At 34.4% G+C, this 22,497-nt stretch overlaps 1 protein-coding gene across 2 annotated transcripts in view; it reads right to left on the bottom strand.

Moving 5' to 3' along the window:
* Positions 1–1,835: 1,835 nt before the first annotated feature.
* ppil2 (peptidylprolyl isomerase (cyclophilin)-like 2) overlaps positions 1,836–22,497 on the bottom strand; it is a 29,217-nt gene continuing 8,555 nt past the window's right edge. Inside the window, exons 10-20 of one of the 2 annotated variants that reach the window (XM_052557086.1) lie at positions 19,312–19,472; positions 17,412–17,487; positions 16,466–16,572; positions 12,283–12,372; positions 11,714–11,747; positions 6,854–6,971; positions 6,318–6,374; positions 4,343–4,415; positions 3,930–3,992; positions 3,684–3,826; positions 1,836–3,491 (exon numbers count right to left, since the gene is read on the bottom strand). In XM_052557086.1, coding sequence (XP_052413046.1) covers positions 3,476–3,491; positions 3,684–3,826; positions 3,930–3,992; positions 4,343–4,415; positions 6,318–6,374; positions 6,854–6,971; positions 11,714–11,747; positions 12,283–12,372; positions 16,466–16,572; positions 17,412–17,487; positions 19,312–19,472 — 938 coding nt within the window. In that variant the 3' untranslated portion in view covers positions 1,836–3,475. The remainder of the gene's footprint in view (positions 3,492–3,683; positions 3,827–3,929; positions 3,993–4,342; positions 4,416–6,317; positions 6,375–6,853; positions 6,972–11,713; positions 11,748–12,282; positions 12,373–16,465; positions 16,573–17,411; positions 17,488–19,311; positions 19,473–22,497) is intronic. The other variant, XM_052557085.1, reaches the window with a different exon arrangement.

Raw genomic sequence — 22,497 nt, 5'->3', positions numbered from 1 at the left:
AACCAGTTTCAACCATCACAGGCACTGTACTATTATAATAATGCTTTATACAGTAACACCAACAATGAATTATGTACTAACAATATGTTATCTGGTTGTCACAGAGTATATCTGTCACACACACACACACACACACACACACACACACACACACACATATATATATATATATATATATATATATATATATATATATACATACATATACATACATTATCTACCAAATATTGATAGGTCATTCAATCCAAAACCTTTATTATTCAGAAAAATATATATAATGGACAACACTAAAAATTAATGGTTTAAAGAAACCAATAACATCTTTCTATAGGCCAGATATTTGAAATGACTCATTTCGTACAAACCTACACAGAAATAGTTTGTGGGAGAGTGAGGAACATGTGGAGGACAGAACAGTGCATTATTTGAACATGAATCTGTTGGCAAGTCGGAGCATTCGGTAAACAGTGACAGATTTCTGTGTGCTGCACTCTGACACTAAAGAGACGAGCCTGACTGATGGAGAGCAGAGACGCTGTAAACCCGCCATCTGTGCCATCACTGAGAGAAAATGTGTCCCTGATCACCGCTAAACGCACAAGAGCAGGTCACGCCGAAGACAGATGCAGTGCTTACGTAATGGCCAGAGGAACGCACTTCTCTCAGATCCACAAGTAGTTTACCAGGCCGTGATCACATCACCTGTCTGTATCACTTACACACAGAAAGCTCATCTGCAAACACACGCTTCAGTCTCGTAACAGTTCAAACAGTTGAGGTCTGTAAGGTTTTTAAAGTGTTTTTGTCACTTATGTTCACAAAGACGGCATTCTTTTGATTACACATACAGAAGAAAGCACGAATGTCAAATTATATTAAAAAATGTAGTTTATTCCTTTGATGAGAGAGCAGAAGTGTCACATGATCCTTCAGAACTGATTCTAATATGCTGATTTACTGATCAACTAACATTCATGGTCGCTGCTTAGTATTTTTGTGGAAACTGATACATTTATGAATAGAAAAAAACTGCATTAAAAATGTCTTTACTGTTGCATTTCATCAAACTGATGTGTCATTGATACATAAAAGTATTTTTTGTCAGAAAAAAAACAAAAACAATTTTTTTTTGTTTTGAATCAGTGTATGGATAATTTGTCATTCACAACTAATAAAACATTATATTATGCAAAATAAATAAATTGCATCATATCATTTTTATGAAAATAATTCCACACAAATTCACTTGAATTTAATGGATCTTGACATTTATTTGTTTCAGTTATTCTAAATAGTGAGTACCATTATTAATAAAGCCATTTTTATAAAAACATGACTGATATGCCATGACAAAACAAACAAACAAACAAAAAAAAGTTCCTATGAGCTTCATCAGACATGTTTTGTGAGATTTGTCCTTAGCCAGCAAAAGGAAGTGAAAGAGGTAACAGCTTCCAGAAACAGTAAGCTTGCGTAATTGGTCTTTGGGATCATAGGAAATACTCTTGGGTCACAGAAGCAAAAAATTATATATATATAATCACTAAACACTCAGCAAGAACAAAGCAAGCTAGAACAGGAAACTCCCCTCCAGAAGAAAAAGACCCACAAAACCACAGACACAACTTCCACAAGAGGAGAAATGTTGTACTGAGTGAAAAACAAAGACTACAAAGAACTAAAGAGACTTTCTGTGCACCATTCTGGAAGTTGTGGGATGAACGGTACGTCCCACTGGAGGACCCCTGATACTGAAGCTACAAGCACAATGCCAAAACACTCGATGAAGAAGATCAAGAGACTTCTTCATAGAGAACATTTAGATTGCTAGATCATTCAGAATTATGAGATATAAACTTTATTTTTTTATTCTGTGGCACAAACAAGAAAAAGTGTCATATAAACTCAGAATTGTTAGATATAAATGCAGAATTGCCAGAAACAAGTCTTTTTTTTGCAGCATGAACAAGACAAACTTTTAGCAAACTGCATCTATTAACGCATACATTAAATCATTTAATATGCAAGAAATAACTGATTATTTACAGGGTTCAATATAAAGAAAGACAAGACTTGACTTAACTACATGTGAACTAAATCTCTGCCAAATTATTCTTTAAAAATACAAGACAGAACCAGGTCCATAAAAGGGAAAAACCAAGAGGTCTGCGCCGAGTATGATCAGTCCAAGATCTGTCTTTGAGAGGAGGGACGGTGCCGTGCTTCTACCAGGAACTGAAGTCTCCAAACCCTGTTCTGCCTTTGGGTTTCTTGACAGGAGCTTCACTAGTGGAGGGCTTGTCACCATCCGGGAGCGAATGTTTCCTGATGAAGGAGAGCGTATAAGACATTCAAGTTAATAAGGTTTGTGTAATTGATTCACTAGTGATTATGTGAGTCCAGTCAGCACTTTGTCTGGCACATTTCAGAGCACAGTGCTTTGTGAATCTGTCACCTCGTAAATGCAAGGTTTTGCAAAAAGGCTGTTACCGAACACAACAGCAGCAAACCTGGAACTTGAATGTAAATGCTGTTACTCATCATTTCACATGCAATGAGTTTAGCCAATGACAATGGACATCATTTACAAACAGAGTTATTAAAGGTACTATAAAAACAATTGCAGAAATTAAAAAGAGTATAACTTAACTGAAAGAATAAATACCTCAAATACAAAAAGTACAAAAAAGTTAATACATGGCATTGATCTTATTTCCATGTATTTGCATTTGTATCCTTTTATAATTTATATATATAAAAATGTATATATGTAAAATATATATTTTCTTTCTCATTTTCTAAATTCCTTATAGAATCTTAACTGGGTATATGGCTAATTTTTCATCCAAAATGAATCAAATTAATAATAGATTAAATTTTGCAAGAAAAAGAAACCTATTTTTTTTTTGCATCATTTTTTTTTTTTATTAAGCATTTGTTTCCACATGAATTTAAATAATTTGTTCATCTATTTATTACAGTTAATTTCAATTGTATCATTATTAGATTTATGTTATGTAAACATGATTAACTGACATGACATTAATTGACGATGTAATTCTTTGAATTTAATTATCCGAACCCCATGATAGTGTAAGTAAAAAGCAGTAAGTGAAACTGAATAACAAGCATATTTTTCATATTACTTGCATGCAGCATGTGCATGTGAAACATGGCGCTGTTCCCATCAGGTAGCAGTGTGTGTGTGTGTAGCAGGTGTTCATATTACTGTGTATGTGTATGTCTGTTTAACAGTCAGTCGTGTGTGTGTGTGTGTGTGTGTGTGTGTGAGAAGCAGTGGGGTTGTTAGGGATAATTAGAATGATCTCCTGCCGTTCTCTGTAAACTTTGCTGATATCCTGAGTCCTGCTGTGGCGTGGGACGAACCCCTAACTGGTGACACCCACAAACACACTCATTTACCATCAGAGCGGTTTATATCATTAAATAATGATCCTGCCATTATGAGATACGTCTATCCATCCATCCATCTATTATTACAAAGACAGAATACAAAGTTCCTCATGTTAGAGTCTAAATCAATTCTGGTTGAATCATTTATTTTGCAGTGATGCTGTAGATCTGCAAGATCTGTGATTTTACACATCATCTCGGATGTGTATGTGTGTGTGTGTGTGTATGTGTGTGTGCGTGTGTGTGTGTGTGTGTGTGTGAGAACTCACGTGGCAGTCATGTTGATGTATTTGCCCACTCCTGGTCTAAAGGTTTTAGGCTTGTCCTCTGTTTTTGCCTTGTTGACTGAAGCAGAGGTTTGTGCTCTCTCTTCCTCCTGCTTCTGTGCTTCCTTCTCTCGCTCGGCTGCAATCTAAACACACACACACACACACACACACACAGTGTCACATCGACGGCACGCCATGAAAACAACTAATACCATATTGACTATGTACATGAACACAAATGCTGACCTGTGTATCTGCTTCCTCATACGGGTCCACAAATACTGTAGCGCTCAGCAGCTTTATCTCAGACTGACAATGTGAAAGAGAAACAGAGAGTGTGAGAAAACACTCTTCACCTATTAGCATGCTGTCACCATGAGAGAAATGTAAGAAATGCAAGTCTTGACGTGTCAAAAACACTGCAGCCCCAAGCAAAACCTTTTACATGAAGGAGAGAAAAATCGTTCAAATTCTGCTGTTTTGAATCGGACTGTTTTCTTTTTTGGCATTGTGGGATTTGACAGCTGGTGGAAAAATACTAATAAACAGGAGGTACCGTGAGTCAACATAAAGCACAGCCCTACACTGCTGACATGTGCGTGTGCAACCGAATTGTACATTTTCTGATGCTACAGAAGGGACAAAAATGGCTTCAGCACCTTGGGTTTGTCTGTCTTTGGATCACTTTCAACATTCTCCATCGCTGTGAGGGTCTCTAAACCACCAACCACTCTAAAAAGCAAGAGCAAGAGAGGGACAGAATCCTATTAAAATCCTGCTGCAAAGAGTAAATGAGGTAATATTCAGCGCCAAGTGGTGATAATATCTCTAATGAGACTGGATCAAACTCTCTTACTGTAGCAAACAATCTTCTACTTTTCTTAAAGGAACAACATTTCCAAAAAAGAAAAATTCAGTGATTTATTTATCCTCATCTTGAGCTGTTATGGTACAAGAAGGGCCAAAAAGTATAATCCAAGAAATAAAATACATGTATTTATATTGAAGTTATATTTTAAGCCTTCTGAAAACAGGTTTTAACAGGGTTGTTATTGTTAACCGAAACTATTAAAAATAATATTCGTCAAGTACAAAATTAAATTATAAAATAAAAAAGGTTTGATTAAAAACCTAAAACATGCCGCCTTGGCAATGTAACTTAAAATAAATCAGCTTAAGTTGAAGTACTAAAATTAAAACTGAAATAATAATAAAGTAAAGCTAAATACAAATAAATTAATTCAAATAATTCAAATAAACACATAACAAAATGTACAAAAACTCAAACCAAAATTTAAAAAAAAAACTGAAAATTGAATTCAAATTATTAATAAAAACTACATACTAAAATACTACATGTAAATAATAAAATAAAACTAAAATATAACCAGGTTTCAGTAAACAACAAATTAATATGGCTTCAGGAAAATTGTGCATCTATGATCATTTCTTGGCGATTTATTCATTTATATATTGTTGGTCAGTTTTGGAGCTTGACAGGCCAATTTTTCAACTTTATTTAACAATTTAATACGCAGCTGCAAAGTTATTATTCGTTACCAAAATGTGATATCTGTAACAAGGGAAGCTCAAACTCACACATTTCTTATCTTGGGAGGACAGCAAACAAATCTAATGACCAGTAAATGATGCCCCATTTGTCTTGTTTGTTGCATTGGATCTACATCCACACATGCTGTGTGCACTTTCTCTCTTTCTACAGCTGTTCCTGCTAAACAGGAGCCTCAAGTTTCTAGGGGGTTGAGGTGTGTGTGTGTGTGTGTGTGTCCGTCCTCACTGCATGTGCTCAGTAAGTACACACAGACTGAGGGGTGCATGTGAGTGTGGAGTTTGTTCAGGCTGAATTCCACAGCTAGAGTCCAAGGATTTCAACTCTAGGCCAAATGGGCAAGACTTTCCCTCAGAGTGAGGGAAGTGTGTGTGTGTGTGTGTGTGCTGGAATGTTCTGATTTAACAGAAGACTTGCTTTCCCCCAGGAAGGGTTTCACTCAGAGAAAGCTGACCAAATGAGAAATAGTCCATTTAACCTTCAGTGGAATCCACCGTAATAAACAATCTCTACACAAACACACAAACAGCACAACTGTTTTCAACATTGATGATAATTATTATTATTTCTTGAGCGAATTAGAATGTTAAAGTTATTTCTGAAGAATAATGACAGTGAAGACTGCTGAAAATTCAGTTTTACCTTTAAAGGAATATATAGCATTTTAAAATATATTCATACAAAAAAAACTGTTATTTTACATTTTTATAATATTTCACAATATTACTGTTTTACTGTATTTTTAATCTGATAAATTCAGCTTTGGTGAGCATAAAATATTTTCTAAAGCATTAAAAACATTGTAAAAAAAAAAAAAACTGTTTTTATTGATTCACAATTGATATAATTGTCAGTTATTTTCCTTTATTTTTTTAGGAGAAACTGCATGTTAGACTAAAATGTTGAAAAAACTTTTACCAACCCGTTGAAGAGTATATTTATTTTTAAAAAGAGGGGTCATAAAACTTATTTTTTTCTTCTTTTTTAATTTAGTACTGCCTTGATGAAGCTATTTGACTGAATGCCCTGTTACTGAAGACAAATCAATCCATTAATAAAATTACCTTCCAAACACAGTGTGTTTCCTGTCCAGGTATGTGCATGAGCGAAATGTTATAAAGCTGGAAGTAAACAGAAAAGAAACATTTTAGTAAGGGCAATTTCATACTTAAACTATATTTGCCTTTCATGGGCTAAACATCAGTGCTCAGACAGGCAACAAAAATAGTGCTCAAATATCAGCTCAGTCTAGGCTTGGTATCCTCTCGTTTGTCACTGCCGTTACAGAGGGTTAAATAAGTTCAAGAAAGACAAGACTAACCAGAATTCAGTATGCAAATATCAGAATGACATCACAGGGGATGATTGGTTAAATTAAAATGCAGAAAATTCTAGTAATGTCAAAAGTCAATATTAAAAAAGAGGTTTATAAAGAGGTTTATAAAAACCCAAAGCAGACATCAGGTTAAAGTTTAAGTTTGTTAAGTTGTTAAGCTGAATTAATTGCAGAGGTTTAATACTTCAGATGTTTAAAACAAACTCTAAACAGAGTGTCTGATATGAATCCAGTCACTAATGAAGACATGAAACATTTACTCACAACTGGGATTTATTTGTGTTGGGTCCTGAGTTAGCCATGCTCAGAATACCACGACCCGTGTGAGACAGATTGGGCCTGAACTCGTCCTTGAACGGCTTCCCCCAGTAAGACTCTCCTCCTAATACACACAACAACAGAGAGAGGAACAGGAGGGGGGAAATATGGATATTAAACACAGTGGGGGGCATGTGTGTGAGATTAAGAGTAACACATCATGACACTTGGCTAATAACAACCCTGCTGTATGCAGCATCACATCTGTAGTCTGGTATAATTACAGGAGAAGAACAAAAGCAGTGATCCAACAACACAAAAACACAATTACATTCACTCAAACAGAAACAAATTTGTTTATATATAAAGTATCATTTAGGGCACTAAATCAGCACATTAGAATGATTTCTGAAGAATAATGTGACACTAAAGACTTGAGTAACGATGCTGAACATTCAACTCTGTATAATAAATGAGATTTTAAAATATAATTAAATAAAAAGAGTTAGCAAAAACAATATTATTTGACAATATTGCTGTTTTCGATGTATTTTAGATCAAATAAATGCAGCCTTGGTAAGCTAAGAGTAATTTTTTTTTTTTTTTTTTTTTTTAACAGACCACACTTAGTATGTTAGTGTATAATGCAGTAGTCTGACTATTTCATTCTTCCCAGATTTTACACTGAAATATTAAAGCAGTTCAACTAAACTTGACCCAGATTGTCTTTTTGAATTACTTCAAATCATTTAAACCATAACTAACCCCACGCACAGGCAACATGCGTCGTCTTCTGCCATCATAAACAAACACCTCATGCCAAAGGCCTCCAAATCAGGTACACTAATTAACGCTTCATCATTCTCAATCAAAAGCTCTGCTGGATGCTGGATGTGTGTGTGTGCAGAGACTGACATGAGACTTCGGTCGAATGCAAGATTGGGAACATTTTTCCACAGCTCAGACGGTGTTCTGTGATACCTGCAGCGACTGAATTCACACAGTCCTGTGAGCAGTAGCATTTAGTTCTAGCTGTAGCGGAGCAGAGAGGAGTTTAACATCCAGCAGCTGGTGTCGTTGTGGAGCGACGGCTATAAAGCACATCACTCTGCCCACCCTCATAAACATTCCCCATTTGACATTTCTGCATAATTTATGACCTTGATGACATTTCCTACCCCATGCCACTGACTTGATTAAAAAGGATGAGGAAAAAAATGGCTGAAAATCAACCGGACTGAATACCAAGGCTGCCATTAATAAAAAAAACAACAGTAAGAAAAAAAAATCTCATTTATTAGAATAGAAATATTAAAATCCAAAGTTAGGTGGCTAAATCCAAGAATCTGTGTAGTTCTGTATATTATCACTGAAAATTCACATAATTGGAAAATTCACCAATGGATCCTTTGCAGTGAATGGGTGCCGTCGGAAAACCATTCCAGAAATGTTATGAGATCAGAAACACTCAGATCCAAAAAAATAGTTCCTCTAATGAAAAAGTCCATTGTTTAGAGCTATTTTTGCACTTGCAAACTGTGCTTGATCTGTGCATATTTCTCTCCTGATTTAGACTAGGTGAATGTTCACTGGAGAAAGCAATATTATGGACTTATTTGAGCCAGAAGAAAAAATGTAAAGTTAAAACATCCTAATGAAGGATTTTTTTTTTTTTTTTTTTTACAAAAATGCAGCTCGTCACTTCAAAAGATAATTATCTTATGGTCTGGAGTGGCATGGATTACTTTTAGATTACTGTGATGTTTTTATCAGACTCTCTTTTGACGGCACCCATTCACTGCAGAGGATCTATTGACGAGCAAGTGATGAAATGCTACATTTCTAATTATTTGGAGACACAGGTAAATAGCAATAATTATGCCACATATTAATTTTAACATTACATTTAACATAAGTGTTACTTAAAAAAATTATGCAATACACAATAAATCATCAATAAACCGTAGATATATATATAAAAAAACATCATGCAAAGACTATCTACAAGTATTTCAAGCTTGAAGTACCACCTTCATGGGTCTGCAGTGACTAATTACAAATGATCGCAGATGGAAATATGCAATTATGTTTAATCTGATTAACCGTCAATTCATGTAAAAACCCAATCAAAACCTTCAACAAATCAACAACAATTAAACTCTTCTGCAAACAGATCAGAGTTGGTGACTACTACAAAACTACAAAACTAACTGGAACTCAGGTTTTCTTTTCCTTTTTTTCTTTTATGTATACAGACTATTACATACTCATTCATCTGTGGGTATATCTAAAAATGTTTGTGCATGTCAGCGGGAGTTGTGCTGTTTTCTGCTGCACTGATAGAAAACCACTGTGTAAGAAGCCTTCATTTAATTTTGTAGACGTATCCTGCAGAATCATAATCACTGCACATTCATTCACAGCCTAACAGCGCACCATTATTACAGAAAGCTGCGTCTCTTCAAAGGAACATTGTGTGATTTGTCACACTCCTGACATCTTGTTACAGCATCCAAAACACATTTGGATAATTTGGTTAATATGATCTATTTTTCAACTAAATGGAGAAAAATAGGACGGCTGCACACATGATCAAAGCCTTCAAAAATAATAATAAATAAGCCACGTTATTATGGTTGGTATAATGTCAACATTTATCGGTACATATCTTTTAACGGTTCATATTAACGGGACAGTTCACAGAAAAATGTCAACTTTTACTCACCCTCACAATCTCAAACCTGTTTCTGAACCACTAATTTAATCAAGTACTGCTTGTTCCTCTGCCATTACAAAGTTTTTGTGAAAGTCATACAAAACTTTTGTATAAAGAACAGAACGAAATTTAAGTTATTAATTGCATCCAGTGTTATATTATTATTTTGAATTAGATTTGGTTTTCGTTTTAATTTGCAAGTTGTGTGTGATTTTGTCATTTTTGTTGTTTTTTAACAATATGTCTATATAGTTTTATAGAGTCCATTTTAGTTGTTTTTGTACTTCAACTTAAACTAAAAGAAAATAAGAAATGTTGCTCTGGCAACTAGATGAAAAAAGACATTTAAGTTACTTGTGATTTCAGTTCATGTCTATTTTTTTTCAAGTAGTGATTTTTTTTAATGAGTTAAATTTTTTTTGAAATAACAGATTCACTGAGAAGATCCGACTTAAAAAATCTGTTCATCATAATTGATATCGTAATTTTTTTTATTATTGTCATTTTAGAGTTTAACAGCCCGTCCATATTATCTTCAATAAGTGAAAAAACATTGCCATATTATTTAAAAAAATCCTCCTCCTGTATTCTACACAAGAAAGTAAGTCATAGAGATATGAAACAACAAGAGTAAATGATAACAAAATAATGATTTTCATTTTTTTGTGAATTATTCCTCTAAAAAAGGAGAGGAAACTTAATTACACTATTGTACAATTACAATCAAGAGAATTGATTTGTATAATTATTATTATTCTGACAGATGCATCTGAAAATGCATCACTGTGGATTGAGGACACATCTATGAAGAGACATTTACACTCCGTAACACTCGATTAACTAAAAGCACACATTTGATACAAAATCTCACCCCTTTATTTGCTTCTATTTCAGGTTAAATGCAATAGCAAACCTCGTCTCAATGTGCATGGTAATATTCGTGAGAGGATGACTGGAAGATAGAAGTTCCTTCTGACCTTCAGGTCTAACACTAAACACATTAAAATTCACTCTCTGTTAAAATCTTTCAGTCTCCTTCCTTCTCCTCTTGCTTTCAGTCCTTCTTTTTACACAAAGGTCTCAGGTGAAGCTGGTGCATTTTGTATGGGATTGAATTTTAGATACATGGGAATAGAGTGCACTAACTCCTTACCCTTTCTGTTTCTCAGTTAGGCCTGCACATTTTAACACTCATGAACACTGGAAAACATCCCTCGCAAATGTGCGTCAAAAAGCCATTCAGTTTGATGTTCTGACGAAAGCGGAGGTCATATTGTCTAGACAGCTCAGGAAAGTCTGAGAAAGCTGACCAACTGAATATGAAAAAGACTAACAAAGACTAAACTTCCTGTAATTGCTTTCATTTGAAAAACCTTGGCAATTTTAAGGAGTATTACAAAAATGTGCATGAGTCATCCAACTGACTTTTAACTAAAACCATGTATTCAGTATATTTTGCACTTTGGTGAGGGTAGATGCCATATTTAATTTGATGTGATTGGAAACAAGGCTCTACTTGCACTTTCCTGGAAAAAGATCAGGTTAAATATCACTATTGCTCACAGTTTTCCAAACAAAATTTGAAGAGGGAAGCCAAGGAGGACCATGTTGTAAAGTACCCCGCTGCGGATGGTACAATAAAACACATTTTTGTGCATATGACGTATATATTAGGACTTAAGTGAAGCACAAAGCTTTGTTCACAAAATAAATTATTGGTTAGCAGCCAAATGCCACATTGTGATCATGGAAACATTTGGATTCATGTTGAATGAGAGCGATACGTGAGCCCATATATTTGACATTGACATGTATTTCAGTTTCACTTTCCCTGAGTGTCCATTACTTTGGAATTTTGGAGAAAACATGAAGATAAGAGACAAGAGATCTGCTTGTGTCACACAGCTCTTACTGGGATGTATGAGAAAACATTCATTTTTGTGGGGAAATATACTTAAAGGTGACTTCGATATATGTTCAAGGACTTTTAATGCACTTTTAAAGTCTAAATGACCTTAAAAGCAGAATCTGTACATTGTAAATATATTGCATATAATGTGCAAATAATCATCCCCGACAGTTCGAGTTGTAACCGTTACACATCAGAGATTAAAATGATAAATGATTGAGAACAAATGTAAAATGATTACCTGTACCAGTCCCTGTAGGGTCTCCTCCTTGAATCTGAAAAATAACAAATAACGTAAATATGCAACATTTTCAAAGATATATATATATATTTTTTAAGGTAATTCTATGGCCTTAAATGGTTAAAAATCTATGGAAACTCCAATATCATGGAAAATGCCAAGCCTGAACAAAAATGTAAATGAAAAAAAAAAATCTATGGCTGGTAAGCAATTCATTTTTTTAATCGAATTAATTACATGATGTGGCGATTAATTAATCTTAATTAATAGTAAAAAAATAATAGTATCATATTTGCACTCGTGTGTTATTGCACTTAACCTATTGCTCATGTGATATTACTTAACTATATGATGTAAATATGAGACAAAAACTCAAACAGAAGGCATTGAATTTTAGGGACATTCTACATTCTAAAATTCCAAAATTTTTACGCATTATTTTTCACCATAATTAATTAAATCTAATTAACGTGTTAAATAACCAGCCCCCCAAAAAAATCTAACATCTAAACTACTTCACTTGCATCAATACAATGAATAAAATGTAATTTTATGAAAAACTGGTTTACCATGAAATTTCGAATAGAGCGGTGGAATACTGTGCCATCATAATATCCTTTCTTACACAGTTTAATAAAGTTTTCTCCAGCCTTGGGGACCTGCAAGGAATTAAACAAATAACAGTTTTAATGTCAAGAAATTTGATGTATAAAAAACTGTTTGTTTGGAGACCATACACATCACAAAGTATCTCAGGACAAGCAATAACAACATTCTTCTGAAGATCTTAAAACTTGATAAAGAATCGACTAAATCTCCAGGAAGTATTCAAATTGTAAATAGTTGAAAATACAAAACAAAACAAAAAAAAGTCAAAGTAAAAACAAATAAATTAAAAATGACAAAAAAGAAGAACATTTTTGATTTATTTTTATTATTGTGACAAAAAAAGTCATTACTTTAATGCAAGAAAAATTATTATTTTATTATTAAACAAATGTATTTATACATCATGGAAGAATGCACTGCACTTAATAAAAACAAATGTCTGTAGAGCTTAATTATTATAAAAAATAAAGCCACAATGCAAAACAATTTTGATTATCCTTTTTTTTATTATTATGATATTTGAGGTGAAATACATGATATTTCTTGTCAAGATTCAACCAGTCTCCAAGCCCGTGTCCAATTAAAGGACTGCAAAACATACACATTTATGAAACTGCAGCTTGCATCTTTTAATCACTTATGAATATTACAGGAACTGTGCCCACTATAACTTCAGATGATGACAATTATTTTACTTAACATATATACAAGCCCTTCTCTCAAAGCCCTTGTGTGCTACCAAAAGGACCTTCTGTGGACTATAAAGGTGAATAAACAGTTAGGTTTGTTAGTAATACATCTGGCAGCACTGAATGTTGGAGTCTGCTAGGTCATTCAGGAAGCGAAAGGCTTGTTTATGTAAGAAAACAAAGCACTGAAAGTTAAAGCAGTTGTTTCCTCTCCCTCTCTGTTAATGTTTGTGTGTTCGTTTCTATGGCGATCAGACATCCCTCTCTTCAAAAAAAACCTCTCCAAGGCAATAAACTGATTTAGTGTTTAGGAAAGACTGCGTGCTTTACTGGGAGATGCAGAAGCAAATTCCACAATAAACCTTTCTAAGTCACCCCGAGAGGAGGTCCAGCATGTCAGATCTTAAAAAACATTAGCATTTCAAATGTCACACACTCATGCATGATAAGCACACAAAACACCTACAAAAATAAAGTTGTCAAGTAAGATCTCAATCATCTGCTCCATCTAGACCTGACAGAGTTACATAACTGTCCACAATGACATTCCAATCTAGATGCCATCATGTGCTGCAAACTCTAAACCCGGGACAAGAGGGCGTTTGTTTCTAGACAAATCAAAAACAAACAAAAAAAAAATCATATTTTAGAAGACTAGTTTGTTTTTGCATTTGCCTCATTTTCTAAATATTTAAGCGATTTCCAGCCAAAATACTCATAACTACAATGCTAAAAACAGTAACACAAAATAAATATAGAAATGATTTTTATTTAATATTCAATTATACATATATTATAAATATTTAAATTGTAAAGTGCTTATAAAGTCTAGGTTTCATTTTAAAGTCCTTGTATTTACTGTATTTCTAACTAGATTACTGTAAAAAAATGGCTTAATTGTTATGAAAAGTAAAACACAATAAATAGGCAAAATATAATACTATTTATGTTTACAGTGAAACAAACTGGACAAGAGGGCGTTTGTTTCTAGACAAATCAAAAACAAAAATAAAAAAGATTCATATTTTAGAAGACTAGTTCTTTTTTGCATTTGCCTCATTTTCTAAATAATTAAGCGATTTCCAGGCAAAATACTCATAACAACAATGCTAAAAACTCTAATCTCATTTTAGTAACACAAAATAAATATAGAAATGATTTTTATTTAATATTCAATTATACATATTTGTATTATTACATTGATTATGTACATAACTATTTAAATTGTAAAGTGCTTATAAAGTGTAGGTTTCATTTTAAAGTCCTTGTATTTACTGTATTTCTAACTAGATTACTGTAAAAAAATGGCTTAATTGTTATGAAAAGTAAAACACTCAATTAGGCAAAATATAGTACTATTTTGTTCTACAGTGAGATATGAACGTAATCTTGACATTTTTCTTTCCCTTTCATAAGATTTACCCCTACAGTAAAAAAAAGAAAAGAAAAAAGCTACTACTTTGTTAACACTGCACCACAAATAGAATCATCACAGATGCAGGCAAACCACAGGAGGGAGGCAGTGGAGGAGAGGAAGAAAGAAGGCAGAGGGTAATTTCCTTATCACTGTGACCTCTCCTCTTTATCCTGATTTGACAAGCACACAGCCAATGAAAAGACACAAAAATAGCACCTAGTTACTAGGACTATCAAGAGCATGAAATACTGTTTCTGTGTCCATTAGGCAGTGTTCACCTTCCTAAGTCACAATGTCACAAACACACACACACACACACACACGCTACCTGAGGATGCATTTTATAGCTGTCAATTCAAACCTGAAATATGACAAAGTACTTCAGTTTTCACAATATGTTCCCTAAGCTTTAATTCTAATATTTGAGGAATTTTCTAACCAAATAAAGTATTATATCCTGTGGCCTTGTCAAGGCCGTCTGCTGCTTTTGTGCACTGCATCAATTAAAGACTGAGCCAAATTGTTCATGAAAGTGATTAAATAGTTGTAAAACACAATAAATGTGATTTAAGCGTATGGAATCTTATGGTGTAATTAAAAAGTCTGTAAAGACAAAAGCTCACCAATTTCCCAGCCTTGTGTTAAAGTGAAACACTAAATGATAGATATAAAGGGATTGATGTGCAGCTTTGACCTGGGAGTGAGAGCCTGGCACACGCTCTCACATAAATAAGAACAGGGACCCTGCATCTGCTCAGCTGAGAACGGAGAACTATGGGTAAGTTTTACCGCCAGAGCAAGGCCAGAACGAACACCATTTTTCCGAGGAAGTGTTTTATGGCAGGGATGATTTTACAAGCTCAGTGGGACACAGAGAACATCAAGGAAAAGAAATGAGAAGAGAGAAAATGCATTAAAATTTGACATTAACAGCAAAAATGGCAACTATTACAGAGCAGAGTAAGAAAAACAAGACAACGCAAAAACAAGAAATAAAGAAAATGGAGTGAGTCAATCAATGTAGGTCAGCAGTTGCAGTGTGTCAGTGAGGTGGAGCACTCTGAACACATGAATTATACATTATGTACAGACAAGACGGCCTTTAGACCACTACTGGCACACAGAGCAAGGACATTAAACAACCACACCTCTGCTCACTCCAGAAATATGTGAGCAGCTCTGTGTTTTTATAAGCTAGTGTGAATTGGAAATTAATTGTATATTATGCTGTATGTGAAATGACTGCATTGACCAACAGAAAGCTGCTTTGTTTGAAAGTGACCTCTGTGTGAGTGGTGCTTTATGCTTTACTACAATACTGGACAGTTTTTGCAGAATTTCTACTAATTTGATCATATCTTTAAGCCACAACTAAAAATGTATTTACAAAATGTAACTATACAAAATATCAAACAAGTACCCTTTATTTTAAAGAAACACAGCATAATACACTTTTCAAACAAACAAGTTTGTTGATTTTAAAATATGAAATAATCAAATTGGCATTCAAAAGTAAGAGACAATGTAATAGTTTTTAAAGTTAAAGTGTCTTCTGCTTACCAAAGCTGCATTAAAGGGTTGGTTCACCCAAAAATGAAAATTATGTAACAACTTTTTTCAATTTGCACAAACTTTGACAAACATTTTTACTATTGTATATTATTAATCTGCTTAAACACCTGTGTGAACTTGATTGGAACTGATATATCCAGAAACATGACCTTTAGGCCAGCTGGTTAAAAATTATTGAAAAACTGGCACAAAAATGCGAAGTTACTTTTGAGAAAAGCTCTAGCAACAACTGTCTTGCAGATGCCACTTTAATGTTTTGTTTCTAATGCAATGAAAGCATGACTTAAGTGTCCAAAAGTGGACCACAGTCAGATCTGGTCTTGATCTGACACCGTGACAGCAAACAAGGTGACAAACAGAGCCAGAAAAATCCCATTTAGATAATGAGTCCATAAGATGACAAGAAATATTACACAAAAACAGAAAAACTTTAACCACTGAGGTTTGTGCTAGTGTTCACGTTACCTTATCACAGTGCAATTCCACATTCAGGTCTCCTTTGTTTGTGTGCAGGCGGACATAGCCTTTCTTCTTAACATATTGGTAGCGAACGGCATCGTCAGAAATAGCATCTGAAATCACAAAATAAATACTTTCATTCTTTACATTTATGAATGACTCTGCTGTGGACAGTACAGCCTTATACTAGTCTGAAAGAGAATGAACAGATATGTGAGACCGATTTGACAGCTGCCAGATGGTTTCCTGAGGTATACTGAAGCCAGATTCACTCTAAATGAGAATAAAATACAAACCAGCTCTAATTCTTGCCAGGTGTTTCAGGTACTGCAATGATGCAATGTTATGAAATGCATGCAACTTCTTCCAAGCATAAACAAAAAGGGAAATGTTGTCATTTGTTGTGTGCATCAGCAGTCATGGTGTCATTTACATTTGCACATTTGGCAGAAGCATTAACCCAAAGCAACTAATGCATTCAAGATATGTAGGCGGTAAAGAAATGATTTACCCAAAAATGCAAATTTGCTTAAAAATTCCTCACCTTGGATTATGTGGCTTACTGTGATGTTTTAATCAGCTGTTTGGACACTCATTCTGACGGCACCCATTTACTGCAGAGGATGCATTGGTGAGCTAAATTTCTCCACAATCTACATCTTAGATGGCCCAAGTGTGTATAAATATTCAGAAAATGTTCATTTTTGGGAGGACTCTTCATTCAATTAATCCAATCAGAATCGGTAGTGTGCTCAAATACAAAGAGTAACTTGGAGAAGGGACAACGAGAGAACTAATGTCAAGTTTGTCACTGATTAATATACCAACCTTGCTCCATGGACTGTCAGATGCATATTTCACACAAAAGTGGCAAGAGCTGGCTGAAACTGTCAGCTGGCTGATTTGTTTGGTGTGAGTAAGCAAGGAAGCATTTCATTTCAAACTCCATTACCTGCTTCATTGGTGGTGGCAGGAGCCATCGCTGTAGATGTGAAGGAGGCTGACACTCTTCCAGTGGAATAGTGAGCCTGGGAGGAAGACAGACAGAGAGTTGGACATGTTTTATGGATTCCTGTGGGACAGTTCAGGTGTGTTTGGATGTGTCTGTGTACTGATGTTTCTTCTCAACAGGTCTGTGCTCAAAGCTCACCTGCTGATCTTAAACGAACAGTGAACGAAACAGGCTTTTCTTTATCATTTTGTCATTTGTTTCAATATTCAAATGGAAGTCATCTAAAGTAATAAACTACACAACCATTCAAAGGTACACAATGAGTAATGCATTTTAGTGAACTTATAATTTGAATTTAAATCTATCACTATTAAAAATGGCTATTTCATGATTTATTTTGCTTAAATGTTGGGCTGGGGACAGTTATCTTTGGGATATTATAGTTATCTTAGTATGGTGTGGAAGTAGCAAAGCTAATTCAGTAGGACAGTGGGCCTGGATGTCTGTCTATTTCAGCGTCACAATGCCAATCCAGCACAGCTAGGGCTGAAATAGACTGGCATTCGTGCTAAAAAAAGTGGAGCCAATTTCATTCAGTGCCTGCACAGTGAATAGCCTGAGCAAGCAAAGCTAATATAGCTGAAAGCACGGGGGCAGACACACTTCAACCTGAGCTAAAAGAAGACTTGAGACACGGCCAGAGATGCACTTAAAACCATCGCAGAGAATGAAAAAAAAAGAAAAATGGTTTAGATACCAGGTAACTATCTGGAGTCATTTCCTAGGAAGTGAGTAATTGGTGTGTTAATTTTAGATCATTAAAACAAAAATGCAACAAAAAAAAAATGATGCGACTTTCAGAAGAAATTGTTAATCTTGCTGTGAGTGTATGTGGTCGGTTGAGGATCCTGCGAGGCAGTTTCTTCTGCTCCAGTTGCTGTTTGATGGTGGTAGAGTCTGAGAGGCAAATCACCTCATAATACACAGACACTTCAGCATGCATACACACACACACACACACACACACACTGCAAGACACTTCACTGTGACCCAAACATCACTGCACAGAACTGCTTTATCTGGCCTCAAACACCTCGCAGGATGGCACCATTGGCACCCATTATTACACCACTGAAGGTCTGAGATTTGTAATCCTTTTAATTTATTTGTCTTACACTCACAAAGGATCCATTTCAGTGTTAAAGATGTTTAATTTTAAAATATAAATTACAATAAAAAAGATTTCATATAGTTTAGAATTTAAACCTGTGCAAAGTTTTATTTTTTAGCATCTTCTATTATTCTAACATACCGATTTTCTGCTCAGAAACATTTCTTTTGATTATTAATGTTGAAAACAGTTAAGATTTTTGCAGAAACAATGTTTTTTATGATTTTTAGAAAATGAAAAGTTCAAAAAGGAACAGCATTTTTAAATAGAAATCTTCTGTAACGAATATCTTTACTCAAATTTTTTATCAATTTAATACATCCTTGTTGATTACAAGTATTAATCAAGTTTACCTGAAATAGAAACATTAAATTACGTTAAATTAAGTTCTGGTTATGTCCACCTTTTAGAATTAAACATGTTGTTTTTGCTACTGTTAAGAATTGTATATACAAGTTATTTTTGATATGAGTGGATAATATTTTCATTTTGCTCTGTATGATAAATAATTTCGGTACTGTGTGGAGTCACCATTTATCATCTCATTTCAAATCTAGATTGTGGTGCACAACCAGTTCAAAAATGTATTTGAGTCTGTGTTTCTCATGATATATAACCACTTTAAAACAACGACAGACTGAAAAGAGAAATGTTTCAAGGAAGACAAAGAGGAGAGAGAAGACTTGGCCACATTCCACAGCTAGAAAAGCAATATCTTAAAACACTCACAGCATTGAGCTTGTCTGTTTTTTTGGCTTCTGGCACTTTCATAGTGGAGGCCAACATCTCATCTCCTTTATAGTCTCTGTAGAGCTCTGCTAACGTTTCTCGCGTCTCCAGGTTTGTGCTTTTCAGATGGTATGATGGGTCCTGCTTAGCTTTCTCCTCATCTGTAGGGGATAAAAATGAAAATCTTCACAACATAATACAACAGTCACAAAAACTTGGTGAGCTTGCATATGATGTATATGTTAAAAGGCTTTTATTTTGGACTTTCTGTTCCATTTACATTTAGTCATTTGTTAGATGCATTTCTCCAAAGCAACAAATGAGAACAACAGAAGCAATTAAAACCAACAAAAAAGGGCAATAACAATTAAGTAATTTCTCAAAAAAAAACAAAACCTTGGTTTCCACAAAAAACATTAAGCAGTACAACCATTTTCAGCAATGATAATAAGAAATGTTGAGCAGCAAATTAACAAATTAGAATGATTTATGAAGGATCATGTGACACTTCAGCTTCTCATCACAGAAATAAATCACATTTTAATATTGAAACATTTTTTTTTTTTTGTAATAATGTTTACTGTATTGTAGAGCAAAAAAATGCAGTCTTGATCAGAGTTGTCTTGTTAAGCTTAAACTTAAACAATTATAATGCACTAGAACTGTGTCTACAACTAGGGATGCACCAATAGGATTTTTTAGGACCGATACCGATTTTCACAAACACTTATTGGGCGATTCCGATACTGATACCAATATGTATGTTACTGATAATGCAACTGAGAGAGAGAGTTTAATGTGCACTTCTCGTGCTGTGTTTTGTTTAGCTCTTATTGTGATTTTTTTTGGAGTGAAAAAGGACACAATAAAAGGAACAAAACAAGGTTTGGTCATTATTCAGATGAGGTCTGCTACACTTATGAAAGTTACAAAAGTTATTGTGTAACTCAAAACAAAAAAAACTCTTGATATATTTCAGTTTGTGTGCAATGAATCTAGAATATAAGAAAGTTTGCTTTTCTTAATTAAATTACAAAAAATATATTTTTAAATGATATTATAATTTTTTAATTCTGATGGTTACGACTTACAGCTTAGGAAAATTTTAAATTCAGTATCTCAAAAATTAGAATATTCCATTTTGAGCTTGATTAGTTTGATTAATTTTGAGTATAAATACTGGGTACCTCTTGGGCTAGTTTAGAACATGCAACCACAATCATGGGAAAGACTACTGACTTGACAGTTGTCCAGAAGACAATCATCAACACCCTCCACAGGGAGGGAAAGACACAGAAGGTCATGGCTGAAAAGGATGACTGTTCACAGAGTTCAAAGTATATTCATAGAAAGTTGACTGGAAGGAAAAAGTGTGGTAGGAAAAGGTGCACAAGCAACAGGGATGACAGCATTGGGAAGATTGTCAGGAAAAGCTGATTCAAGAACTTGGGAGAGCTTCACAAGCAGTGGACTGAAGCTGAAATCAATGAATCAAGAGTCACCACACTCACACTCTGTCACATTCCTAGAACCAAGCCACTCCTGAACCATAACAAATCGTCAGAAGCATTTCACCTGGGGTAAGGAGAAAAAGAACAGGACTGTTGCTCAGTGGTCCACAGTCATCTTTTCAAATGAAAGTAAATTTAGCATTTCACTTGGAAATCAAGATCTGGAGTCTGGAGGAAGATTCAAGAGGCACAGAATCCATAGTCCATAGTGAGGTTTCCAAAGTCAGTGATGATTTGGGTGCCGTGACGTCTGCTGGTGTTGGTTTATTGTGTTGACATTGTGGTCCAAGTCAATGCAGCCATCTACCATAATCAAACCTGCTTTGGAGATCTTGAACATTTCTGTTTTGTAAATCTTTTTTTGATTGATCTTTGAGAAAATATACACATTTTTGAGATACTGATTTTTTTTTATTTTCCTAAGCTGTAATCATAACCATCAGAATTAAAACAAAAAACTCTTGAAATATTTCAGTTTGGGTGCAATGAATCTAGTATATAAGAAAGTTTGCTTTTTGGAATGAATTACAAAAAATAAGGAACTTTTCCATGATATTCTAATCTTTTGAGATGCACCTGTAGTCAAGAATAGTGTGCAAAAGTCTTTTGTTATTTTATTATCATTAAATTGAAACCAGCGCTGGGATTATGAAACAGCTCAGTGCCTTCCCGCAGTAAATTAATAAACCATTGGTTTGTTATATTAGCCTAGTTCCTTATATAGCCGATACGCCAATGGTTGTAAATTGAGGAAGAATCGGCCGATAAATATCGGTGGTCGATACATCGGTGCATTCCTAGTTACAATTATTTATAAATTGACAATTAAATGTATAAAGAATATTATAATGCATCATATGGGATTCAAGAGGTTTTCATGGTTTTTTGAGATTAAAATGTTGAAGTTCCACAGAGTAAAGCAGCCCCATCATCATGAGATCTGCTGTAACAGCAAAGTGTTGTGCAGTGTTGTGGTGCTGTCAGTTATATGGATCTGTCCAGCTAATTTAAGACCGGCAGGTCACAGTGACACACACACATAGCCATCTTGCATTCCTGTCATGGTTAATTTTATGGCCTTTTGAGTATGCCATGTTCAGACCTTCCACTGAATTCCCAACATCTGGCAAACACACTTCTTTCATTAATTCATTATGCACTGTGATTCCTCAGCGGATAGCGTAGAGCTCTACTTCATTAACCAGTTAGTTAATTTCCTAAAATCATCACAGATGGGCTAATGCAGGTAATATGGCTACATAATAAAATATAAGGAATAGAAAAGTAATGTGAAAACAGCACACCTGAGCCTGTAGCTAAATGATTCAACTCTCACAGGATAAGTCTAATTGACTGACAGGCAGGGCATGGTGGGAAAATAGGAGCCAAAAGCCTTGTAGTCATCAGAGCTTACATTAAATCCATACTACCAAATAAATGTAATATACAATTTAAAAATCCAATTGTTCCTAGAAAAAGACATTATTACTAAAGTCCAACTGATAATTCACTCTTTTAGAAATTTTTTTTAAAATTATTTTAAGTGCTCTGTTGTAAACCACACATAAGTGTTAATTTTAAGATTTAATTATTTACTAATAAAACTATTACAGTATATATTATTTTATATTTTTTTATACAATTTCAGAATTGGATTTCTTATAATATATTTTAT

The sequence above is a fragment of the Carassius gibelio genome, chromosome B5 (assembly GCF_023724105.1).
Source record: "Carassius gibelio isolate Cgi1373 ecotype wild population from Czech Republic chromosome B5, carGib1.2-hapl.c, whole genome shotgun sequence".
NCBI lineage: Eukaryota > Metazoa > Chordata > Actinopteri > Cypriniformes > Cyprinidae > Carassius > Carassius gibelio.
Note: the sequence above shows the minus strand (reverse complement) of the source record. Positions and strands in the feature narration are given on the sequence as shown.